This window comes from Dendrobates tinctorius, unplaced genomic scaffold (assembly GCF_039654945.1).
Source record: "Dendrobates tinctorius isolate UK_male_01 unplaced genomic scaffold, ASM3965494v1 ptg000003l, whole genome shotgun sequence".
NCBI lineage: Eukaryota > Metazoa > Chordata > Amphibia > Anura > Dendrobatidae > Dendrobates > Dendrobates tinctorius.
The window spans coordinates 93,608,013-93,635,685 of NW_027361671.1; the positions used below are offsets into that span (position 1 = coordinate 93,608,013).

Consider the following 27,673-nt stretch of genomic DNA (forward strand, 5'->3'; position numbering starts at 1 on the left):
GAAAGGCAAGTTAATGACCACTATGACAACTGATACTTGGGAAGAAGATTGTACTTTTACAATAATAGGCCTTGTGTGTGAATAATAAATCTTCTAATCTGTTTGAGATCATGATAGCCCTACAATTTTACATGTTCTCTGCCACTGAAAATAATATATGAAAGAGCAGAGTATGGGCAGGAAACAGAGCCCTGAATAATTGCAGCGCCATCATTGCTCATAGCTAGTGCTCCTCACATTGATCTTTTTTATTATTATGGAAGGACCTTTATATTAGAAGAACAGATCCAGTGTCCCCCAGTCAGGGCTCCCGCTCTGTCTCCTTTGCTTCTTCCGCTCTTACATGGCCGTTTTCAGTGGCACTGTTGTGCCAGAATGTATATTTTTACCAGTGGGAGTGAACCCACCAATATACCATGGTCCAGATATACTGCTGATAGGTGTAAGATTTCCTGTATTTTACATCCTCAAATAGATTTCTGTCTTTAGGAAATGTTTGACCCAAAAGTATTGTGCAAAGAAAATCCTTTATTTTATGCGCCAAGAGGCAACAATATGCAAATTAAAGAGCTTTCTGCAGAGGCCTGTGGAGCAGCAAGACATCATGGAAGGTTTGTCACTGAGTATTCTTTGTGCCGAAAATACACGTAAAATTATACATTATGGCCCCCGATACATTTATGAATTTTGTTCAGATTTTTTTTAGTTTAGTGGTAGGGGGGAGAAAATTGGAAATTTTGAAGAAAGAAAAAATATATATTTTATTGCTGCCCTTTTCCGAGACTCATAACACTGGTGTTTCGGTCGATGGAGCTGTGTGAGAAGTTATTTTTTGGTACACCAAGACAATGTTTTTATTGATACCATTTTGGGATAGATATGACATTCTGATCTCTTCTATACCATTGTTTTTAGTATTGCAGTGACCAAAAAAAAATCCCAATTTTGCATTTTTTTCTCTGTTTATGGTGTTTAATTGGAGGACTTGAACCTGTAATCGTCTGATCACTTGTGATATATACAGCCCCCTATTACACCCGTCCACAGGCTGGATTTCAAGGGAGCTCTGTAATGACAGGCACGAAGGTCTTCAGCAAAATCCCGGCTGTCAAAGCAACCCATTGGCGCCCTGCAATAGAATGATGCGCTCGGGCTGTAATGAGTTTTGACAGCAGGATATAGCAGATTAGCAGTCGCGGATGGATCTCTGCTCCACCTCCGGCTATTAGAGGCCGGTCTTAACTGGCTTTAACACACAGTTATTACCTACTGGGTATGGGTCAAGCTACTAACGTGCGCCGTACATGTACTGCAGTTGTTTGTAAGGGGTTAAGACTGGCAGACAAAGCCAATATGAATTGGGGCCTATGTGTATGCCCGTCTTCAGATCACTGTGGGTATACTAGATAAGCCTAAGCTCCTGTGTTTTGTCTTCTTCCAGGGGCAGTTCTTATCGACCAGTATTGTAATCCCCTAGACGATGTCAACATTGAAAATATTCAAGCAGAAATTGAAAGTATTTCAAGAAGAGTGAAAGTTTACTTGAGCGCCAAAAACAGCAGACATCCAAGCCTGTCCCAGCAGTCAGGTTTGTAGAAATATCTGTTACGGCCTCTTTCACACTTCAGTTTTTTGTGTCAGTTAAAATCCGCCAAAAAGGCGGACAAGCGGATCCGTTCTTAACTGATGTGAACGGATGCCACAGGATCCGTTTTTTGACGGATCCGCAAAATGAGGAAATTTAAAGGAACCGCTGGCCGGGAAGGGGAAGGGGGGGAGAGAGAGAGAGAGAATGAGAATATTTTTTGTCCGGCACCCAGACAGAATTTCGGGTTAAATCAGTGTCTGGAGGATCCGCCGGCCAAAAAAACACGTTGCAAGCTCCGTTTGGAGATCTTTGAGGATGTTGACGGACAGCAACATTATGGCGGATCTGCACAAAAACGGATGCAACAGACGGCAATCAGTCAAGATCCGCCAATAATGAAAGTCAATGGGGAAAAAAACGGATCCGCAAAAAAAAATTGCGGATCCGTTTTTTTTTTTAAAACCTGGCGGATTTTGACTGATTGTAAAAAACGGAAGTGTGAAAGAGGCCTACCCAGTAATACAAAATACTTAGAAATTGTAGCCAGTTACATTGTCCATTGAAAATGTTCTTCTTTGTAAAAGCCTTTTTGATGTGGGAAGTATTGGATAGTCTTGTAAATCAAGGGGTCTTAATTATGTTTTCATTCCTCCTAGCATTCCATCTTGTTTGACTGTTTCATGGGATCTAAGCGTAATGTTTTTCATTGTGGCGAGTGGCACGCCAATGTGAAGAGGCTTATAAGCCATGCATTGCTCCTCTGGGCAATTAAATATGCAAACTGCCTCTTCAGAGAGGAAGAGGGCTGGAACTTTAGTGCCACCTATTGGAAGTAGCAATCCTAAAAGTCATTCCGAATTACTACTTCTAATAGGTGGCCCTAGCGTTCTAGTCCTCTTCAGTGTGCATATTCTTTACCATAAGATACAATGAAGGCTGTTTATGTCTTAATTGTGCATGTAACTTTGCATTACTGTTACTGCAGGTGACTCCTCACACATTGAGGATCTAGACTTACAAGGACAGGCTCTGGATGCTTTGAATCATGTGCTCTTTACTGAAATGAAATTTAAAGGCAATGTGGCTGACTTCTATAACCCTCTGAATTCATATATGCATCAGGTAGGTTTGTGAGGAGCTTTGCACCACTAATTGCTCATTCTCTTGTTCTGTAATATTTGTTTCTCTTTACATTGATTCATTTTTATATCATTTTACAATTTATTCTACTCTTAATTGTCATCAGCATAAAAAAAAATATAGCTTCATATTATGGAGAAGCATTTCACCTCCAGTGGTTCAATCTGACATACAGCAGGCATGTACCAAGGACAACATCTGCAATGAGTTTGTATGTTCTCCCCGTGTTTGCGTGGGTTTCCTCCCCCACTCAAAAAACATACTGATAGGGAATTCAGCGATGGACAGCGATGATAATGTGTGCAAATTGTAAAGAGCTGCAGATGTTAGTGCTATGTAAAAATAAAGATTATTATTGTAGTATTACATAGTACTTATTCTTATAACGCTTGGCACCCAAAGAGGGATCTTCAGTGTGGGGGACACTCTTTTATGATCTATATTTGCTCTAATCAGACATTTGGATAGGAACATCTTATAAAGTGTTGACCTGCTGACCTATTTCACTAAATCAAATTTTCTTCACTGCAAGTAAGGAGTGCCATGGGCTTTCCTATATTGTTGGCATATCCATCCTACCACTGAGCACCACTATCACCCCGAGTGTCGACCAGAAACATCAGCATGTATGGAGCAGAGCTCATGCAATGGTAGATAAGCAGCGGATTTTCACAAAACCCAGTACAATGCTAGTGAATATGCACAATAAACCTGTGAAACTTTTAAGAGGGTTGTTTAGGCCAATACTATTATTAGGTAGCGCTCTTCATGGTAGGATGATGTGGACATTGCTAATATTGCCATTACTTCTCTATACTTCAGACATAAGCAGTGACTGAGCCATATCTTCTGTGTAAAGGAATGTAATTAGTAACTGCATTGGCTTCTGCATAGTCTCTAACCTTCTGTTCCTATTTGTTTTCTAGGTTCTGATCAATAAGACTGGCATTCCTATCAGTCTTTCTGTGTTATATCTTACTCTGGCTGAACGTTTGGGAGTGCGTTTGGAGCCAGTAAATTTTCCTCATCACTTCATGCTCCGCTGGTGCCAAGGTGGCCTGGGGTAAGCAATAACTGCCTTGGATGAAACTGGACACAAGATATCTTATACTCTGATTTTTCTCCTTCGCTTCATTGGGAGACACAGATACTGTGGGTGTATGCTTCTGCCGCTAGGAGGCTGACACTAAGTGAAAAGAAGAGGTTAGCTCCTCCTCCGTTGTATACACCCTTGCCCCTATTGCGGGCGGAACTCAGTTTTTTGCTTAGTGTCCATGGAGGCACACACGTCTGGTTTTGCGCCAGACTTTTTCTTTTTTTTTTTTCCTTTTTCCATGAAGATGAGACAGCGGCAACGGATCCTATTGAAAGGGTCCGATCTCCCCAAACCATCAACGGGCGAGCACGTGTTGAGTATCGTCTCCACGTATCCACTCCCGCACCGTGGGACATATCTGGGCCGTTTTCCCCAGACCTTTTTTTATTTTATTTTCACCGTCTATGAAGATGAGACAGGGGCAACAGATCCTATTGAAAGGGTCCGATTTCCCCAAACCATCAACGGGTGAGCACGTGCGAGTGTCCCTCCACGTATCCTCTTCCGCGACGTGGGACACAATGCTTGACTTAGCCCTGACCACCCCTAGGTATTGAAACCATGGGCTGTACAGAGGCGCAAGACTAGTCCGTGCGGCCTCCACTGCTCCACCAATGCTTAGACTGCGGGGCTGCAAGGCGGCGGACGATCCCTCTCCTCACCCCCTGAAGGGGTTAGATGGAGCTAGGGTGCCTGCACCGTTTTATTTTGTCAAGGCCCCCTCACATACCTGAGCTGGGAAGCTGAAGAGGATCGTCAGCGAGGGGAGGGCTCCTGCGGCAAAGATCCGGGGCTGGAGCCCTTACCTGTCAGATGCCACCGGCCAGTGGCTGCAGAGCGGTGCGGAGAAGCCCGCGCCAGTAAGCAGCACCATTTTTTTGTGGCACCATGGAGTCGCTCCCCCCCCGTCGCGGTCAGGGGATGAATTGAGGCTGCGGCTTTAGCCCAAGCTAGGCCGCGACCGGAAGTTCCGCCTCCGGGCCGCACGGCACTTCCGGCGGCACGCCCCCCAGGCCTGGGCGGCGGGGGGATAAATTTAGTCCCCAGCTTCGGAGCGCGGCTAGGCCGCAGACCCGGAAGTACCGCCCCTGGACCGGTTTATATGCTGGCGGTCCGCCCCACAGCTGGTGGCGCCCAATTTTTGTGCGGAGGCGTCCAGGAACGGGGGGGGGGGCACAGGACTGGGGTAAGTGCTGCCCGGGAGACCACAGGGAAAACGAGGTGCTACTCCTTCCCCCTATCCCCAGCACCAGACAGATACAGCATGTCCGAAGAAACAGCATGCATCTCTTGTCGGGCTCCGTTTCCGCGGGCGCAGAGCAAGCGATTATGCAAAGCCGGCGACTCCAAATGCGCCCAGAAGCCCTCCCCTGCGACCGAACCCACAATGCTGGTGTGGGCAGACCGCAGAGGACAAGGCTCGGGATTCCCGCTGTGCAGCGCCCGGAACCCGACGCCTAACAGAACCTCAGTGTCCGTCCTCCCCTGCGACTGCGACCAATGTGCCAAGCCCCCCAGAGTGGGCCCTATCACTGTCACAGTTCATGCAATTGGAGGATTTTTTCCTCTGTTCTGTGGTTTTCATGTTAGAGTAGGACTGGCAAGTGTAAGGAACTTTGACGTTAGTTTGCCAGCTTACGTATTATGGCCATAATATTAACCAATAGTTGATATGTTTTTGTGCACTTTTTATCTTTTCAGGGTGCAGTTGGGCCCAAATGGTTCTGTAAACTGTGGCCTCTGTTCACACGGGATGCATTCTAATTAGCACTGGGCAGCCCCCCTATATGGTGTTACTAAGAGGCTGTGAACCATATGCTCTGCATTCCCTGTGTGAACATTGCCACATACGGATTTTTTTTTTTTTTTTGCATTGGTGTGCCACACGGCCAATCCCTGATTGTAGGCTGGCTGTTTCATTAGGTATTATTGCACCTGTGCAGTTGACATTTTACTTGGGTCCGCTGCACCCTGTTAGTGCATTTGCATTGAGGCCTGTCTATACAGGTAAGCATCTCTGCCTGTTTTTGTTTTTTTCTCAAATATTGGAGGATTTTTTCCTCTGTTCTGTGGTTTTCAGGGACACAGCACCCACTCTATTAGCCAGTTGGCTCTGTTTTTGTTTAGTTAATACGCATTTATTTATGTGATATAAGGGTGGTCCCTTTCTGGACATGTTGTACCTGTATTAAGGCTGATTTTGTTGTCCTCCTACTGCTTTGGCACCAAACTGAGTTCCGCCCGCAATAGAGGCAAGGGTGTATACGACGGAGGAGGAGCTAACCTCTTCTTTTCACTTAGTGTCAGCCTCCTAGCGGCAGAAGCATACACCCACAGTATCTGTGTCCCCCAATGAGCGTCTCGGAGAAAAGGATTTTACGGTGAGTTATCACAAAAATCCATGTTTCAGATTTTTCTTTACTGTATTAACATAGAGCAAAGAAAAGAGAGAATGCTTCGTAATTTTTGTCTTTTCACATATTTATTTATTTTATTTATTTTTTTTACAACATTTAACGTGACGGTTCCAATCTTTCATTTTGCAGAGCTTCAGAGATAACCGATTACGTGTATGTTGATGCATTCGGTTATGGGAAATGTCTTACTGCGAAGGAATGTGAATACATGATTGGACGGCACGTTACAGAGGAATTCTATGCAGCCGTCAGCACAAAGGATGTTCTGCAGCGGATGGTGGGGAACCTTCTCAACCTAGGGAAGAGGTAAGGACACAAATAAGTGCATAGCAAACTATAAAGATATTAATGCGCTCATCTGTAGAAAGCAGAGCTTCTTCCATGCTGCTATTTGCAGAATCCCACCTACTTCTTATCATGGCAGCATAACGGAGTTTCATCTGCTGCTGTTACATGTGTTGTGAGAATTTCTGCCATCTGGTGATATGGGAGTGGAGTGGGAGACTCGGAATAGGAAAATGAGTGCAGCGTATAGCTCAGGATCGGATGGAAGTAATTTATTGCAATCCCAAAACAATATTTAGTGCAGGACACCAGCAGCAATGAAAATAAAATAGAATGTTTCATCAAAAATGACCTATAATTTAAATTGGGTTTTGTGTTTTAAAAGGCTTTTTTTTCTTTCACATGACAATTTAAAAATAAAAAGTCTTGTACTTTTCACACTGGCTTCTGAGGCAATTCTAGACTCTTACTTTCTGTTATTTCAGCAAATCCTCATAGATATTAGCAACAATAGGATTCAAGTCATTCTATCTTTTGTATTTAAGCATCTAATGAACCTGTGCGAAGGTCATTGTGACCAGAAGGGGAGCAGGGTCATCTATGACATCACTTGTTGTATATAATGGGACCTGTGTTATCCGTTGTGTATAGAGGTGTTACTTGTCATTTGAATACTGCCTTTGATGATTATAACCCTGCTGAAAACTCTTCCTAAATAAAGATGGGTGAACACGAACAGTAAAATTCAGGGTCCGTACTGGACACCTAGTATCCGTGCACGGTCCCCGAACAAGGATTTCTCATGGAAGTCCCTGTTACTGTTCAGGTTCGGCAGCCTGAACAAAGCTTGGCATGGCTGTGATTGGCCAGCAAACCATATATATAATTAAAAAAAAAAGACGTGTGGTCCCCTATTATTTTTGATAACAAGTGCAGGTAAAACCGCTGCGGACTGCAACCCTGAGTTGTTTTATCTTGGCTGGTTGTCAAAAATAGAGGGATCCCCACACGTTTTTTTTTACATAATTAAAAACAGACGTGGGGTTCCCCCCCCCCCCCTCATTTTTGATAACCAGCCAAGCTAAAGCAGACAGTTGGGGTCTAGTATTCTCGGGCTGGGAATGCCCATGCATCTTTGGCCCTCCCCAGCCTAACAATAGCAATTTCTCATGTGGCGAGCTGTGACTTCAGTAAGTTTACCGGCTATGAACTGTGATAACTGCAGCCAAGTTCACACGCTACAGTCAGTTTGTTCCGACTGGTGTGCTGAGCGGTCACATTACTCTGTCACTGCTCAACACACTATCTGGATGTAGGAGAGTTAGGAATTGTTGTGGGTTGGATTTACAGTAAAACTGTTTTGGATTATTTGATTTTTTTTTTTAAAGGTAATGGGTGAAAGATGGTAGGAAAAAATACTTTTCTGTGTGTGTTTGTGTTTTTATAACTTTTGACTACCGGTTTAATAATGGAGGTGTCTGATAGACTCCTCTCCTTTACTAAACCCTGGGCTTGATGTCAGCAAACATTACACAGCTGACTTCAACTCCAAAACTATTAACCCGATTGCCAATGCACCAGGGCAAGAAGGAAGACTTGAAGCTAAGTGGCAGAAATAACGCATCTAATGGATGCACCATTTCTGGGGTGCCTGAGGGCTGATGTTATTAGGTTGGGAGGGGGTCAATATCCATGGTCCCTTCCCAGCCTATTAACATCAGCTCACAATTGTCTGTTTAGTCTTTGATGGTTATTAAAAATGGGGGGACCCTACTTTTTTTTTTTTTTTTTTTTTTTGCAGGGTCCTCCATTTTTAAAAACTATTAAAGGCTAGATAGACAGCTGTGAACTGAGGTGAATATCCTGGGAAGCTCCATATTTATTGCCCTCTTCCCAGAATAATACCAGCCCCTAGCTGTTTGCTTTCCCTCAGCTCCTTATTAAAAATAAGTGGGACCACACACTCTATTTTTTTTCTTTTGTTTCTCTATTAGCTAAATAGATGTACAGAAAGCTACATATGCACTGCATTAATTGTATATCTCACTGACCTCTTATTCTGCACAGAAGCTGGCTGGTAAATGCTCTCATCAGTGTCGCCTGCTCTTGCAGCTATCAGTGAGACAAGATGAAAGATGATCAGAGTAGTAGTCATCAGCCGACGCCTGACTGGCTGTAACTTTTTCACCGCTGGTCACAGCTGTTGTCCTCTGTGATAGCGTGGGAAAAGCTATATCCAGCCGCTGTGACCGATGGTTAGAGCCGCTGTTTCCCACACTGTCACACAGATGATAGCTTGGGAACCGCCGGATGCTCGGGCTCCCAATTCATTTGACTGGGGTCCGGTTTCAGGATCAAGTTCTGGTATCCGAGCCGAACTTTATGGGGAAAAAAAAAAAAAAAAATGGTTGTCTGAACCTGATGGACCTGAACATCCATGAGTCCGCCTATACCTATTCCTGAAAGAGCAGGAAGTATATTTCTAAAATGGTTCCAGTCGCCTGTGTGAAAGTTACAACATTACTTGTTTTAATTTGGATTGTGATATGAGGAAAAAAAAAAATGCTGAAAACTATAAACAATACATCTAGGCCAGAAACCTGATTTAAACAGTTCAATTTTTTACATATTCCTTTTAAGGGAGTTGTCTATTATTTTATTTTTGTATTTTATTTTACAAATGGGTCCATAATGGTCCTAAAAAAACAGATGCTCCACTACCGGACTTCTGTAATGATCTGCATCATTGGCAGAATTCCCCACTAGTCTCCTTGCTGCTTCTTCAACCAATGGACGTCACATGAGATCTGCAGCCAATCAGTGGCTGCTCATTGGCTACAGCAGTGAGGTTTTGTATTAGTAAGAAGAGATGGCCTCCTAGCTCTCTCTACCTGCTGGCATAGAAGACAAGTGTGCAGCCAAGCAATACCGGTGTCCTGCCAGAGAAGAAAGCTGGGAGACTAGCAGAGGAATGGTGCAGGTCCAGAAGGTTTTGTTTTGGTATGTGTGTGTGACCACCATTGTCCTGTTTCTAAAAAAAATATAATGGTAGTGGACAACACTTTTAGGTGAGCCAGGAACTTACTTTCTAGATTGCACTAGATAACATTCCACAAAAAGGTATGTAGAATACAGGTTCAGACAGACAAAAAAAAGTCACAAGCTTATAGTGATTCTCCGGCATATGATTTTGATAACTTACCCTTCGATCGGTGTTGTCTGACACCCAACACTCGCTCAACAACTCAGGGGGGCTCCTCTTTTTGAATAGGAGTAGTTCTGCAGTACTCAGCAGCAGCTTCTACACACAGCATGGCACTCCAATGTGAAACTACTGTACATTCTGTGTTTGCAACTGGCCACTGCCGAAGCTTGAAGCAGCTAATCGGGTCGGGGATGCTGAGCGTCAGACCCTAACAATATAAGGGTCATCAATGCTATATGCACAGTGAACTCCTTTAACTTCTTCACCCCATTTTTTCGTTTTATTTTTCCACATAGCTGTATGAGGCTTGTTTTTTGCAGAAATAGTTGTATTTTTGAATTACATCCTTCATTTTATCATGTGATGCACTGGAAAACAGGAAAAAAAATTCCAAGTGCGTTGAAATGGCAAAAAAAAGTGCAATTCCACTATATATTATTATTTTTTTTTTTTTTTAAATTTACCTTTTTCTCGGCAAAACTGACTTACCAATATGATTCTCCAGGTCAGTACAAGTAGGCAGATACAAAACATGTAATGTTTTTGTTTTGTTTTTTTATTTAAGTGGTGAGCAAAAAATTAGAAAATTTATAAAAAAAAAATAAATAAATAACTTCTGTCACCGTTTTCTGAGACCCATAACGCTTTAAATAGTGCTGTCTGATGGCTTAATTTTTGCGCATTTTTTTTTCTTCTCATTAAGCCATTCACCAATCAAATTAATTTATTTTACATTTCGATAGATTGGACTTTTCCAAATGCAGTGACACCAAATATGTGTATTATTATTAATAATAATAATTTTAGTTTTAATGGGTTAAAGGGGGGGCGATATGCATTTTTGTGTGTGATTTGGGGTTTTGTTTTCTTTATATTTAACTTTTTTACTGTATTTAATAGTTCTCTTAGGCTACTTTTACACTTGCTTTTTTTTTATTGCAGCGCGTTTTTCGAGCAAATAAACGCATGGAAATTTTTATGAGCATGCATGAAAAAAACGCAGCGTTTGTATGCGTTTTTAGTGCGTTTTTACCGCTTTTGCGTTTTTTCCAACATTAGTTGGCCCCTCACACTAACCCAAACCATGACTTTACTAACCCTAACCCTTAACCAAACCATACCCTAACCCTGACCCTAACCCTTAACCAAACCATACTAACCCTAACCCTTAACCAAACCCTACCCTAACCCTAAACCCTAACTAACCCTAACCCTTAACCAAACCATACTAACCCTAACCCCCCTTAACTAACCCTAACTATAACCCAAACCCCTAAATTCCATTGTCTAACTAATGGTCAACAAAAAAACGCATGCGCAAAAAACGTATACATGAGCATGGCAATGCACACATATGCGCACCCATAGACTCATAATGGGTGTCTTGCTGTAAAAAAAACGCATTGCGCGCGCATGCGGTTTTTTGAGGCAAGTCGGACACCCAAAAAATGCAACAGGATGCATTTTGTGCGCCCGAGCGCATACCACAAAAAAACGCATGCGTGGAAAAACGCATACAAACGCATTTGTATGCGCACATAAGCGCATCCCATGCAAAATATAGGAAAAAAAACGCATGCGTTTTTTAGCGCTAAAATCCAGCGCAAAAAAACGCAAGTGTGAAACCAGCCTTGGAGGACTTGAAGCTGCGATCGTCTGATCACTTGTGCTATACATAAGTGTATCTGCGCTGCTATGTGTAACTAAAATCACAATCTCCTATGAAGACACCAGCTGTTATGGCAACCCCTCTCCGCCCCATGATCGCGTCACAGACGAGTCGATGGGTACATAGAATGACATGCCCCCTTGCCTGTGCATGTTAAATAAAACCGGTTAAGAGCCGCGGGCAGAGCTCCGCTTCGCCCATGGCTTTTAGTGCAGATATATTCTGCCGAGAAAGATATGGGCCCGCATAAAAGGCAAGGACTTGACATCTGATGTAAATATATGTCATATGTTGTGAAGGGGTTAAAACTTAAAGGCCTTTAGCCACTCGTATAAAATAAGGCCAATGGTTTTTTGTACAACAGAAGTAAACGTAGCCTACTCCAGATGAGATCAATCACAGGTTACAAAGAGGTTTACTGAATGGCAAGGAATCGCAATTCCTTATGTCCTTGTGATAAGTTAGTGCATTGACAGCTCATCATGTACGATTTGCATATTGGAGACTACAGACTGTACAGTCACATCCTATTTACATCTTATATCTTGTAGGGAAAGTAAAGATCGCAGCTTTATGCTGCTGAGAGTGTCTCTGGATCTATACCTGGCCATGTATCCAGACAGTGTGCAGCACCTACTGCTACAAGCAAGATTATACTTCCATTTGGGGATTTGGCCTGAAAAGGTAGATCTGTCCGCTCTTATAACTTTTTAATACGAACTTATGTAATGTAAAAATGGATCTCTATGTAATATATTAGGAAGATATTCCCCTTAAGAGCTGCACTGCTGACTTGCCTAGCCTAAGTGAAGGTGGTACCATGTCATGTGTGAAGGATGATGACGGCACCACGATCATTAAAAGATTTGATTAGAAAGGAAATTAAAGCCGTTTAGAGGGTGTCACCAAGTGTACCATTTCATTGTCATTTTGATGTTCTACTTTCACTTTTCAGGTACTAGATATTCTGCAGAATATTCAAGCTTTGGACCCTTCACAGCATGGTGCTGTAGCATATCTAGTCCAGCATACCTTGGAGCATATAGAGAGACGCAAAGAGGACAGTGGGCCACACGTGAAGCTCCGATCCAGCGAGAAGGAAGTGTGCTATTCTGTAGGACTTCTCGTGAGGCACAAAAGGTAGGAAGCCATTGTAATATGTTACATGCTAGTCCGAACTTGCAGGCAATGCAAAAGTAATATCCAATTTTTGTATTTGTTTAAATTTTTGTATTTAAAAAAGAAACCTATAATGCTTCAGCAGGATAAACCGGCTCTTATCAGCTCACAGATAACAGGATTACCAGCTAAAGGAGGTGTGAGTTATGGGGGTTTTACACACAACGATATCGCTAGCGATATCGCAATAACGTCACCGATTTTGTGACGTTATAGCTATATCGCTAGCGATATCGCTATGTCTGATACTTACCTCCGACCGGCTCCCCCGCTGTCCATCGCTGATCGCGCGAGAATGTCCGGCTCCATTTCTGGACGCGTGGAGGCGGGCGGGAGGACGTTTTCATCGCTGTGTGTGAAAGGTGAGTATCGTCCGCTGCGTCGCTGCTGCATCGCTGTGAGATCTTTCTGTGTGAAAGCTCACTAGCGATCATTTAGCGATGCACCAGCGATCCTGACCGGGTCGGATCGCTGGTGCATCGCTAAATGTAAAAGGGCCTTAACCCCAGCCCTCAGCGATGCCTAAGTTGAGACCTAAAAAAACTGGCACTCCAGCCTAGCTGACAGACTTTTACCCCCGGGATAGGGAAGTCTCCTCACCAAGCAAGATGGCGCTGGCTTCCCACTCAGCATCTTCCCACTCCTCACAAGGAGATACAGGCTGCGTGAGAGGCAATACAGGCATTCCTCTGAAAGAGGAAACAATGCAATCTCTGCTGAAAACGCTGAGGGCTTCCCTACAGGGTGATCTCAGAGAAATAGTCAGAGAGCTGAAGGAAGAAATCAGGTCTCTGGGTGATCGCACAGAGCATGTAGAAACTAAAATGGCTGAATTTGCCACATCACATAACAATCTGATAGACGCTAACACAGCTTTGGAAAAGGAGGTGGAGGCATTAAAACTTAAAATCAGTGATATAGAGGACAGATCCCGAAGAAATAACCTAAAAATCAGAGGGATTCCCTCATCTGTAGCAGATAAAGACCTCCATGAATACTTCCACAAGTTTCTGCAGCTTATACTTCCTAGATGGGACGCCAGAGACCTGATAGGGGACAGAATTCATAGAGTCCCTAAATCCAAAGGCATAGATCCAGCTCTGCCTAAAGATGTCCTGGCTAGACTTCATTTCTATAAAACAAAAGAAGCTGTGCTGTACACACTGAGGGAAAGTCCAGCCCTGCCAGACACTTTCATGGGACTAAAAATCTTCCCAGATCTTTCTGCTACAACTCTTAATAAAAGAGAATTCGCCCACCTTTCTAAACTCCTTAGAGATCAAGACATCAAGTACAAGTGGGGTTTTCCGGTGAGGATGATAATTTTCAAAGATGGAGGCACTTGCATATGTCATACTCCTTCTCGGCTGGGCAAATTGCTGGATGACTGGGGAATAGCCCACCCACCAAACCCTGGTGTGCGGGAGAATGAAAGAGGATCTCCAAACAGGATTAACCCTGAATGGTCAGCAACTTAGCTGGGACTCCTTCCTGCTTATGGCACCTGCTGTCCTTGCTCCTGTGACACGGGATGTCACGTAGCCCCCCTGATGTTCTCGCCTATGGCGAGCGGTTATACGCCGGTCACCCTACTCGGGGCAAACCGGTGTTGATGGAACTTTTTTGTTTTTGTTCTTCTTCTTCTTCTCACAAATGTTCTTTAATTTTTTTCGGAAATTTCTTTCAATTCCTTGTTGGTCTAACCCTTCTCATCCCTGATGGCGTTCCTAGGAATTCAAACCCCCCTGCGGCTCCAATATGAGAATTAAGATATTGTCTATTAATGTGAACGGACTCAACTCCCCAGCAAAAAGGTCAATGATGTGGAGAGAGGTGAAGGCATCTAACTATGATATAGCGTGCATTCAGGAGACCCACCTTCTTTCCACAGATAATAAACGGATACTTCATCCCAGGTTTCAACACGCCTTTTTTGCTAATGACTTAAAAAAAAGAGGAGGAGTGGCCATTTTAATAAAGAACTCAGTGGCCTTTAAATTGATAAATGTCAATTATGGAGCGGATGGAAGATATATTATTTTGTCTTGTTATATCAACAGCGTCCCTTATACCTTGGCAACGGTCTACTCCCCAAATTCATCGCAATTGACCTTTGCTAGGAAATTTTTCCAAGCATTCAAAGATACTGCCACAGGGGCGGAAATCATCTGTGGAGGTTTTAATATACCTGTTATACGCTCCATGGATTGCTCCAACAGCAACATCTCACATGCTAAGGAACTTAAGCATCTCATCAATGAATTCCATTTTCATGACATCTGGAGATATTTACACGCATCAGAAAGAGACTATACATTCTTCTCTTCCAGGCATCGCTCATACAGTAGAATTGATTTCTTTTTGGTCGACAGCAAATCTATAAGTAATTGTGTTGCAGCTGATATTGGTTTAATCACTTGGACAGATCATGCGCCGATCTCTTTGTCTGTTCAGGGTGGCTTTAATGTTCAAAATTCCCCCAGGTGGAGATTGAATACTAGCTTGCTTGGTAGGCAGAAGGTACATGATGAAGTAGAGTTAGAGTTAACAGAATATTTCAAACTTAATAATAATGGGGAAATTTCTGACGAGACCCTGTGGGCTGCTCATAAAGCAGTAGTCAGGGGGCAGTTCATTAAACTAGCCTCCATCCATAAACGGCAAAAAGACGCAGATATTAAATATATATTAACCCGTATTCATCACCTTGAATTCCTGAATAAAGCCAAAGCAACCCCTAACTTGACTAAAGAAATTGTAACCCATAGATTCCAACTAAGATCCCTACTCCTGCAAAAATACGAACATAATCTAAAAAAAAATAGATCGACATTTTATGCTATGGGGGATAGAGCGGGGTCCTTATTGGCAAGAAGGACGAAAAAACGTGAGATTCAATCTAAAATAGAATTCCTGAGGGACCCAAATGGAACAATCACTAGACATCCCATTGAAATAGCAGAAGCATTTGCAAAATATTATGAGGCCCTGTATAATCTAAAATATGATTCCAACACGTCACAGCCGACTCAAGTGGATTTACAGGGCTTTCTAGACACCCTGGATCTTCCCCGGGTCTCAGATGAGCAATTAGAGGAACTTAATCTTCCCTTTACTACACATGAAATCCTAGGTGCCATCAAAATGACTAAGTCTAACTCTGCCCCGGGCCCCGATGGGCTGCCATACGAATATTACAAACAATTTACATCCACTCTGTCCCCTTTTCTGTTAAAAACCTTCAATTTTTGGCAAAATAAAGGGTCAATTTCTCCAGACAACTTGGAAGCGATTATTATCACGCTACCCAAGCCAGGGAAACCTGCAGACACCCCGGGTAATTTTAGGCCCATTTCACTCCTAAATTGTGATGTTAAAATTTATGCCAAACTAGTGGCGGATAGACTTCATAAAGTGATCCCGGCCTTAGTGGCTCCAGACCAAGTTGGTTTTGTGACAGGCAGGCAATCTAAGGATGGCACCAGACAGATGCTTGACTTGATTGGACTGGTGGAGATATCGGGTGAACCCAGTGCATTCCTGTCTCTTGATGCTGAAAAAGCCTTTGACAGGGTGCACTGGGGATACCTGGAGAGAGTTCTAACAAAATTCGGGTTCTTGGGGAAAATTAAGTCATCCATTCTAGCTCTCTACTCTTACCCAAATGCGTCAGTGTTGGCATCGGGGTTTCTGTCATCTAAATTTCAAATAAGTAATGGCACTCGCCAGGGGTGTCCATTGTCTCCCGCTATTTTTGCTTTAGTGGTAGAACCTCTGGCGGAAGCTATACGAAAAAACATAGCCATTTCTGGTATAAGAGTTGGGGAATTTGAACATAAACTTGGTTTATACGCAGATGATGTGATAGTTTCCTGTTTTAACCCTGTAGATTCGATTCCAGCAGTGGTGAACACATTATCGAACTTTTCTAAAGTGTCGTATTATAAGCTTAATGCGGCAAAGTCTTTGATATTGCCGTTTAATGTACCGGTGGAGGCCAGGAGTGTGCTGGAGGGGGCCTTTCAATTCAAATGGTGCGACAGGGGGATACCTTATTTAGGTATTAAGCTGACACCATCGCAGATGTTAATTAAAGAAAATTTGGAACCTCTGATCCAAAATTTAGAAAAGGAATTGGGAAGGTATGAAAAAATATCGTTGTCCTGGATGGCCAGGATACAGTCCTTTAAAATGGTTTTCTTACCCAAAATATTGTATGTGCTCAGATGCTTACCCATCAAAATTTCTCACAAAACCCTGATGAAACTTCAATCGTTGACTAACAAATTTGTCTGGGGTAATAAAAGGGCCAGGGTCGCAGGTAAAGTGTTATATCCCCCATATGACTCAGGGGGACTGGGCACCCCAAACATAACGGCATATTATAAAGCCTTACTAATTGAATCACTAAAGGAATGGTGGCGTCCAGGCAATTCACATAGATGGGCTCAGATTGAAAATTTCCTGTCCCGCCAGGGCTCGGTCAGAAGAATGATGGAAGCAGAATATTTGAGCCGTTCACGGTTCTCCCCGTGTGTTCCCACCATGTCAGCTTCCCTGGAGGTCTGGCGAAATGACTTGATTCATAAGATTCAGATTCCTCTTTTTCAGAGATTTCCCTCAAGTCGTTGGAATCTCAAATTCCCTTTTTGAATCTAGCCAGGTGGGAGGGATCGGGTATTACAGTGCTGGCAGATCTATTCTCTGAGGGTGGTTTCACATTAGCGCTTTTTAAGCGCACGCACGGCCGGGGGTAGCTCCGCCCCCGAACCGGCTCTCTGCCCGGCGTGCCCGCCCCTTGCTTGTAGCGCCGCCTCCTAGCGCACAGCGGCGCCTGCGATCGGCGCACCCTATCTTTAGCATAGGGTGCGCAGATCGTGCGCAGGCCGTGCGCTAGTTGCGCTTTGACCTGCGCTGCGCACTTTTGACGGTGCGCCGTGCTCGCCAAAATCCGAAAAGTTTGATTTTGGCGCGCACGGCGCACCGTCAAAAGTGCGCAGCGCAGGTCAAAGCGCAACTAGCGCACGGCCTGCGCACGATCTGCGCACCCTATGCTAAAGATAGGGTGCGCCGATCGCAGACGCCGCTGTGCGCTAGGAGGCGGCGCTACAAGCAAGGGGCGGGCACACCGGGCAGAGAGCCGGCTCGGGGGCGGAGCTACCCCGGCCGTGCGTGCGCTTAAAAAGCGCTAATGTGAAACCACCCTGACTTGGGTGTTAATCCCTTTAATGAAATAGTACGGAAACACCCCTCTTTAAAGGGTTGTTTCTATCAACACATCCAAATTAGTCATTTTCTGGCCTCTAAATTTCCTCTAAAGTCGAATCCTCTGTTACCTACAACAAAGGCTTTGGTATTTAAAAAGATAATTAAATCCAAAGGTATCTCCTCAACATACAAATAGCTCAATAACCCCCCCCGAAGAGCAAAAATCTCCTTATATGAATAAATGGGACGTGGAGTTGAATGTCTCTACCTCTCCTTCAAACTGGCACTCGGCTTCAGCAAATATCCAAAAATATTCCAAGTGCATAAATCATCTGGAGCAACTGAAAAAAGTACACCTGCGATGGTATCGGTCCCCAGCCAACTTAGCACAATTCCTCCCAAATTATTCGCCACATTGTTGGAAGGGCTGCCTCCAAAGGGGTACTCTTGGTCACTGCTGGTGGGCTTGTCCCAAGGTTTTCTCGTTCTGGCTGGAGGTGTTTGGCCTGATGGGTGAGCGGACAGGCAATCCTATTAATCCGAATCCGGGTCTGGCAGTGCTAAACGTGGGTATAGAGGAGTTCTCTTGGGAATCCAGGGGATTATTGGTTCACATTATAGTTGCTGCCAGATATTGCATAAGTAGCTATTGGAAATCCCCAAGGACACCTACATTAGTTGAACTATATAACCGAATTAATCTCCAGTGCCAATACGAGTTCTGTCTGGCTCACTCCATCCGCGCCAAAAACAAAATACTTCAGACTTGGGACACGTGGCTAAACTCTGTATATGCATCCCCTGTCAGGCATCTGTTTCCAGGGCAAACTGTCTGAGATTAATAAAATGGGTCAGATAGGGTCAAAGAGAGCGTTACGCAGGGAGTTCATCCGTACCACATGTCAATATTCAAGATGTTTATATCTATGTTGTTGTTACTGCTCGGGCTACCCCGGAACGCCATCTAATTCCCTAGCTCCCCCCTCCCCCTCCCTGGTTGCCTCTTTGCAACCATCCATGGTTCTCCCCCCCCCCCCCCCCCCACCTCTTCCTCCCTTCCCCTTTCTTATCTTCCTTTCTTACTCTCTGGTTCTGGTTGTTTGAAGCCCTCGTTTTGAGGATTAAAGAGTAAATGGTAGGTTGACTTTATATGTATTAGGTGTTGATTAACCAAAAAAAAAAAAAGTTATAACTTGCATCAGACATGATTGTTGGTGGTGTGATAGGAAATGTGAATCATAATCAAAAGATATACTACCACGTGTTGCAGTGTTGTTCTCTTTGTGTATTAATGCCATTGATACCTGAATTTATCCTTTTTTTCTAATGTAACTTCCTACAATAAAAATTGATTGGAATAAAAAAAAATATTTTAGATTGTTTTTTTTGTAAACCAAAATCAGTACGGCATATCCATATCGTGATGCACTATAAACTCACTCACTTTCTTCTACCGGAAATCTTTTCCGTACATCTGAACTGAATTGTGATATCGGATAATATATCGTGGAAAGTGTTGTGCTCACTCACATTTTACTGAAGCTTCGTTCTTTTTGTTTACCCAATCTGACGTATAGGTATAGCTATAGTGGTGTGATCTTTGGCTGGGATCCTGTGTGCATGATGCCACCAGACTGGATTGAAAACTTGAGTGTTCACCACCTCCCTCAAGGAGCGAACCAGCCATTTTATAGCATCCTGCTTGAAGACGGATCTTGCAGTTATGTTGCACAGGGTGAGTAGTGACCAGCCATATAGGGTGAAGCAGAAAACTTACATTAGCCTTGGAGTCTACTTGGGCCGAGTCTGTCAGTGAATGCAGACTTTAATGGTAGGTTTACCTGATTTAAATATTAGTAATTTTAGGTATTTTTCTAGTTTGTTCTTCCATACTGCTTAGTAATTGTTACAACACGTTTGTATCATTTACATTAAATATGCAATGTCTCAGCCTTGTACCCTTAATATTTCAAATTGCATAAATGGTACGTGCCAATACTCATGATTTTCAAAATCCTCTATTGTCTTCTCCTCAGAAAATCTTGAGCCACATCCAGATCCAGGACCGATTCAGCACCCTGATATCGGCCATTACTTCTCTGACTTTTCAGGAGATCACTATGTATCAAATAAAGAACTACAGCTTCAATATCCCGAAGACACTGACTTCACTGCGCCGAGTTCACCTAAACAGCCCGACGCCCCGCCACTGGAGCCATGAATTGGATTTTGGAAATTTTTTTCCAATTTTTTTATTTATAGTTATTTTATTTACCCCCTTTCATTTCAGACTTCAGAACGATTGAACACTGTCAAATAGGATAAGCTATGACAATACATTTTATATATGTTCATGTCCATGTTGTTCTTGCTGCGTGTGCTGCTCACAGCGTAGAAATATGAGCTAGAACTCAATGTTTGTGAGTTTAGAGACCCTTCATACATATACTATTCAGCATGCTATGATATGTATTTTCCCCATCATAACCTTACTATAAACATTCATCACTTATAGCATGAGGTACCTAGGGCAAGACAACCACAGAAAATCTCACTTTTATCAGATTACCTCTATACATCTATGAGAAAGCTGTGTAAGCATATGCGTCTTATTGCACTACACATTATGTATTGGAGAACTGTGCTCTTATAGCAGAACATGGTTCTCTCATTACTACCAGGGAACTTTCTCAGTCTTCATCCAGCCAGTATGGAGTTCTCTTTTGCTTCATTTTTCCTTTCTCTATCGCTAAGCTGATTTAATTGTTCCATGTGTTCAGCAGCCGTGTTACATATTTATTTGTTACTGATGTGGTAACCACAAAGCTTATTTATTTGCTGCTATATTTTTTTTTTTTATAAGTGTATTAATTGGGACAATTCCTTTTCTCCATTACTTTGGATGTATAGTAGATTTCCTAGTTTTGTGGGCAGAAAAATTCCTAGCATGGCTCTCGCATCCTATCTAGCACATATTCTCAGCTATCTGAAACCTTATTTCTTTTGCACATCTGTGCAACCAGGATCCCACAGGTTATTGTATATTTGTCAGTCTACGTTTTTATAAATCAGACTAAATTAAACTTTCTAATGTATCTTAATAGCGGACAGTAGCCACCTTTATCTGCCAACAGGCTCACTGACTGAAACCTAAGAAGTTAGAAATGGGGGGAGTAGAATCCTTAAGTTAAACTTTCTGTCTTTGGATTGACCACTTGGTTTTGGCTTCAAGGAGCCTTCCAGTTTTAGAATCTTAGGATATGCATCTATCCAGTTTGTAGGAGTCAGACTCTCATCATCCCCATTTATCAGAGCTTGGTAAGTGCTGCAGCCTCTCCTGCTCCATTTACTTGTGTTCCCTTACAAAGTAGCAGCTGTGATGTGTATTGCAGTAATTCATTGAAGGTAGTGGTCTCGTGCTGCTATACCTAGCACGGCCAGTACTGTGTGGACCACATAGATTTAAACTGAGTGACAAGGAGGCCGCAGCATTCACAAAGCACTACGATCCTTTCAAACAGATGATTGAAAGGCATGCCGAGAGTTGGATCATCGCCAAACTGATATTAAAGGGAATCTATCAGCAGGTTATTACTACCTCATCTGAGAGCAGCCTGATATAGGCAAAGAGACGTTGAATCCATGGATATAGCTTTTTGTTTACTGGTTGCAGCTGTTCTGACACACAGTTTTTAGATTTAGCAATGCAGCAGAGCTGAGGAAGCTGCCCCACCCACACCAGGCTCTCCATGTACAAAGTCCTTAGACAGTGAGGTGCCCATTACAGAAGAGATCATGTCGGACTATCATGCTGGCTCTGGTGTGTCCCAGCAATGAGAAGCTCTTGGTGCTAAAACAATCATTGCCAGCTAACACAGCTACAGTCTTGTGAAAACGCTTGTAGCAGAGAAATTGCTGGCACTAAATCCGTGGTTAAAGCAGCTATATTCAGCCTGATCAGTTTGTCAGCAAGTCACCATCAAACTTCGGAGAACAGGTGCATACCGAGAAAACAATTGTACTTGCAATGTCCAAAAATAGAAAAAAAGGTTGCACTCACCCTCTGATTAAAAGTGTCCTTTATTAATCATGGAACAGTGGGCTCAGCGGGAGGATGGTGGGGGACTTCAGGAAACGACGGCCGTTTCATGCACACCACTTCAACGGTTCCGTGCACCAAACCCGTTGAAGCGCAGTGTGCGTGAAACAGCCGTCGTTTCCTGAAGTCCCCCACCATCCTCCCGCTGAGCCCACAGTTCCATGATTAAATAAAGGACACTTAATCGGATGGTGAGTGCAACTTTTTTCTATTTTTGGATATTGTAACACAACCACAGAGCTTGACAAGAGTGGCATCACTGAAATCTGTGTTTTAATCCCTTAAACGGTATCATACCCACAAGATTCCTATTTTGTTTCTCACCCACATTATTTTTTTTTTTTTCTACTGGCTAACACGGTACCAAACCACTTTTTTCGTTTTACTAAATGGTTAATCCCTAAAGCATGCTGTCTTCAATTTACATAGCAAAAACCTGCTGACAGATTCCCTTTAAAGGCCTATCTTAAAGAAAACTCAGTAATGTAAGTTTGAGGAAAAAACACTTAATTTGTAATCAATTTAAGTACAGCTAGGCGCGAAGTATGGACCATAAGCGTGAACCGCTGTTTATCACTCCCATGTATGGATGCTGTTTTCTGAACAGTAATCTGTCTATTGTTGGGGAAGTGGGTTTCCCTATAATAGGAATTGTACTATAGTTTTTGCATTCCGACAAGACCATATATATTCCATATATTTACTCACATATAGACCTCTTGTGACCGTTGGTTGTAACTGCAGGAACGTATCCTTATTTTGCATTTGGCAGGCTCCTGAAAGTCAGTGTTAAAATTCTTCATATATTCAATACATGAACAGAAATCCTTTAGTATCGGACATATCCTACTTTTAGATGGACGAAGGTTGTGAGACCACGCTAAGTATTAGCTGCAAGCATTTCTGCACCAAAATATGTCTGTTGGCAGGAAAAAAAAACCTCGCATAAAGAACTCACCTTTTTGCCACGTGTCTTTTTGCCAGAAAGAACTGACATTCTGCAGATTTGAAACTGCTTCAAATCTGCAACGGAAAAGAAAAAGCAACGGGTGTATGAGATTTCTGAAGCCTCATTCACTTTGTTGGGACAGTAAAGTGCTTCATTTTTCTTAGCAAAACGCAATGTGTGCATATACCCTTAGGCTATGTGCACACGTCCAGAATTCCCGCATATTTTATGCATTTTTGCAGCGTTTTTTGCCGTAAAAACGCGGCGAAAACGCATAAAATAAGCAACCCATTGTATTCAATGGCATTCCGCACATGCTGTGCTAATGCGTATTTTTCCACGGCAAAATCGCTTTGCGGAAAAATACGCAGCATTCTCATTCTTTGTGCGGAATCGGAATTCCGCACACATAGGAAAGCATTGTTCCACTTACTTTCCGCATTTGGCTGTGCCCACCATGCGCAAAGTAAGTGGAAAATGTGCGAATGGTACCCACGGTCTGGAGGAGAGGAGACTCTCTTCCAGGCCCTGGATACCATATCCCTGTAAAAAATAGAATTAAAATAAAAAATGGTGTTATTCTCACCTTCCGGCGTCCCACGCAGCGTCCCCAGGCCTCAGCTATGCTCCCAACCTGATGAAAGGTCTCCTTCACGCACCCTTTTCTATCACCTGTAAAATGCAAAGAATATGAAATATTTTGGTGGGGTTTTTTTTGTTTCTGTAGAGAAGCCAATTTGGGAATCCAAGCCTCTTTCCCACTCTCTTCTCCCCCCCATAAAAAAGTTACAACTAGAGCATACTGCATTGACAAAAAGAACTCAACTGACGCTCAAAAAAGACTGGTTTATTTTAAATTTAATTCTAATTTTATTTTATTTGATCTATTTAAATCTAATTGCACACAAGAATGCTGAAAATATTAAATGCTACCCAAAAAAAGCGAGAAAAAAAAATACATTTTTCTAGAAAAAAAATAAAGTCCCTTTGTGTTTAAAACCAGCTTAACAATATCACTTGGAGTCCATTAGACATAATTTAGTCGATGAGATATACGGTAATTAAAATATTTCATGTGCTGGTGAGGGAAATCTGTACTGTTTGGTTGATCTTGGCGATTTACACTATCAGAAAGGAATAGCAAGCTATATGCATTTGTCACTACATTTCTATTTTGCTGAGCCGCATACGTTTTTGTATCCTGTTATAACATCCGGACGCTCCGGCACAGGTGCTACTTTTCATTCATCTGTAATATATAAAAGTATGATTATGTCCTCTTGGACCAAAATTAATAAATATTGGGAACATTTCTGCTTCCTTTGACTTTTCTTTCTGTGCAGTATGTCTTACTGATGTAAAGTTTGCTGCAATGCAAAATAACCTTTTGAAACATAGCGCAATAAAAATAGTATCTCGTTGACTACCTAAAGCAGTGCCAATTATTGTTGGGCTATGTGTGCATATTGTGTATTTGCTGCGTCTTTTTACGCGAGTAAATGGTCCAAAAACGCAATGGATTACTTATGCATGGTAATTCAATGACAATTCTGAAGTGTTGTGCGTATGATCAGTAAATTTCAGTCCATATTTGCAGCGTTTTATTTTCTGCAGCATGTCAATTCTTTCGCATTTTTGTGCCTGCGTTTTTGACCCATTGAATGGACAGGAAAAAAATGCATGCAAAAATTATACACATATATACACACACACACAGCTCTGGCAAAAATTAAGACACCACTGCACGGTTTTATAAAAATCTGCTTCTCTCCATGTCTGACAGCCAATCCATTCCAGTGTCAGTTGAATTCCAACCAGAGAACACCTCATTCTACTTTTGTGCTTCTGATTAGGTGATCACCTGAACCAAATCTTATTTAATGAAAGAAAGTATAAAAAACCCTGCTGTGGTGTTCACAGTTCTTTCGCAATAGGACAAGCTGGATGGCAAAGCAAGTGCTAGTAATATCCCAAAAGTAATAGGAATGAAAAAATAACTTAATCATGCCAAAGGAGTTGAAAAGAAAAGTCTTGAGTGAGGAAAAGAAGGGCTCAATTCTGGCTCTACTAGCAGAGCGATACATTGAGCCTCCATCCTTAAAATTTCTAAGACGGTACTCCATTACAAGAAGGTCAAGCAGCAGACATTGGGGACAACACAGCTAAAGACCGTCAGCAGGCGAAAACGACTCTCCAATGACCGGGATGACCGTCATCTTATACGAATATCACTCAGCAGCCGCACGATGACATCAAGTGACCTACAAAGGAATGGCAAAAGGCAGCTGGGGTGAAGTGCACGGCAAGAACAGTTCGAAATAGGCTACTGGAGGCAGGACTCAAGTCATGTAAAGGTAGAAAAAAGCCTTTCATCAATGAGAAACAAAGGAGAGCCAGGCTGAAGTTTGCCAAACACCAGAAGAATTGGACCATAGAGAACTGGAGTAAGGTAATCTCTGATGACTCTGATTTTCAGCTTTGCCAAACACCTGGTTGTCTAATGGTTAGACGGAGACCTGGAGAGCCGTACAAGCCACAGTGTCTTGCGCCCACTGTGAAATTTGGTAGAGGATGGGTGATCTGAGGATGCTTCAGCAAGGCTGGAATTGGGCATGTTAATCTTTGCGAAGGACGTATGAATCAAGCCGCATACAAGGTTATCCTGGAAAAACAGTTTATTCCTTCTGCTCAGGCAATGTTCTCCAACTCTTATGACTGGTTTTTCCAGCAGGACAATGCGCCATGCCACACAGCTAGGTCAATCAATGTGTGTATGAAGGACCACCACATCAAATCCCTGTAATGGCCAGCCCAATCTCCAGACCTGAACCCCATTAAAAACCTCTGGAATGTAATCAAGAGGAAATTGGATAGTCACAAGCCATCAAAACTGCTTAAATTTTTGTACCAGGAGTGGCATAAGATCACCCAAAAGCAGTGTGAAAGACTGGTGGAAAGCATGCCAAGACGCATGAAAGCTGTGATTAAAATCATGGTTATTCCACAAAATATTGATTTCTGAACTCTTCCGGAGTTAAAACATTAGTATTGTTGTTTCTAAATGATTATGAACTTGTTTTCTTCACATTATTTAAGGTCTGCAAGCATTGCATTTTTTTTATATTTTGACCATTTCTCATTTTTTGAAAATAAATACAAAATTTAGTGCTTGGAAATTCGGAGACATGTTGTCAGTAGTTTATAGAATTAAAGAGCAATTTACATTTTATTCAAAAATATACCTAGAAAGAGAAAAATCAGACTAACTGAAAATTTTGCGTTGGTCTCTTGATTTTTGCCAGGGCTATATATATGTATGTGTATATACAGGGCAGGCCATGTATATGGATACACCTAAATAAAATTGGAATGGTTGGTGATATCAACTTACTGTTTGTGGCACACTAGTATATGGGAGGGGGAAAACTTTTCAAGATGGATGGTGGCCATTTTGAAGTTGGCCATTTTGGATCCAACTTTATTTTTTCCAATGGGAAGAGGGTCATGTGACACAACAAACTTATTGAGAATTTCGCAAGAAAAAACTGTGTGCTTGGTTTTAACTTAACTTTATTCTTTCATGAGTTATTTACAGCCATTGACATTTCGCAGAGGTTAACACGTGAGGAGCGGATAGAAATTGTGTTGATATCTGGTGAACGCAGTACCGGGTCATTGCAGCAGATTTCAATGCAAGACACCCTACGCAAGAAAACTGTCACCGTTCCCATTTTATTTAGGTATATCCATATAAATGGCCCACCGAAAAAAGTTTGCCTCATCACTGAACATTGTGTTCTTTGTAACCTGAGGGTCCTAATCCAATTTTTGTTTGGCCCATTCTGCAAATTCAGTGCGCTGAGTTTTATTTTTTTAATTCTGCGGAAGCATGGTTGAAAGCAATGTCTGCCTTTCATTTGTTCATTTTCATAGATATTTTATCTATTATTACTTTTGTCAGATTCAAGTTATTTCTGTGACCATTGTGGATTTTTCTGTCATTAAACGAGGGGTACCAACAATTTTGACCACGTGTGTGTGTATATAATATATATATTCAGTGAGTACGGAAAGTACCCCCTTTTTGACGCCCCCTTTTCAAGAAGCTCAGTAGTGCAACGGCGCTGTCGGGGTAGGAGCACGCTGAAGCCGGGAATCATGCACATGACACTTTGAAAGTAAGATCCTTGAACTGTTTCATCTTTTGATACTAATTCTCTACTATCTTCTAACTCAGGGATTTGCACCAGTCACCGTTTTCCAATCTTGTACAATCTGTGTCATATTCATCTTGGCAATATATTCCTCCTCATTTTGACACCTGCACTGTGCACTTTATTTCACATTGTGGATTTTAGCATAATACGCAATTTTTTGCAATTTGGATAGCATTAAATGCTCATATAGTTGTCATCACATATTCTGAGTGCCATTCTAAAACCCCACTTGGTTCTCACTTGAGCTCACAACAGTGTACTTTAGTGTGCATATTGGCACAGCCATTTCTAATTATACAGTTCTGGCCAACATTCTCCTTCACTTTCTATAGCTTGATATTTTATATATTTAAATTTTTTTTATCATGTCATAATTTATAATACAGATTTAAATTTTAATCTTGATACATTGCAATCCAGCATCTGGCCTCATTACACTACTTGAGGATATTCCTGTCAGAGTAGACATTTTTTGCCATTCTAATTGTAAGATTGTGTTAATATGTATATATGTGTATGCATATATGTACAGTGGGTATGGAAAGTATTAAGACCTCTTTAAATTTTTCACTCTTTGTTTCATTGCGGCCATTTGTTAAATTCAAAAAAGTTATTTTTTTT

The 27,673-nt window shown here is 42.3% G+C and overlaps 1 protein-coding gene across 2 annotated transcripts in view; it reads left to right on the forward strand.

The window, feature by feature from the left end:
• Nucleotides 1-20,888, forward strand: part of FBXO21 (F-box protein 21) — a 35,581-nt gene extending 14,693 nt beyond the window's left edge. For both annotated transcript variants that reach the window (XM_073560635.1, XM_073560716.1), the window contains exons 4-12: nt 490-611; nt 1,442-1,588; nt 2,574-2,710; nt 3,655-3,791; nt 6,371-6,547; nt 11,952-12,084; nt 12,356-12,540; nt 19,365-19,522; nt 19,824-20,888. In XM_073560635.1, the coding sequence (XP_073416736.1) occupies nt 490-611; nt 1,442-1,588; nt 2,574-2,710; nt 3,655-3,791; nt 6,371-6,547; nt 11,952-12,084; nt 12,356-12,540; nt 19,365-19,522; nt 19,824-20,008 (1,381 nt within the window). In that variant the 3' untranslated portion in view covers nt 20,009-20,888. The remainder of the gene's footprint in view (nt 1-489; nt 612-1,441; nt 1,589-2,573; nt 2,711-3,654; nt 3,792-6,370; nt 6,548-11,951; nt 12,085-12,355; nt 12,541-19,364; nt 19,523-19,823) is intronic.
• The last annotated feature ends 6,785 nt before the right edge of the window (nt 20,889-27,673 follow it).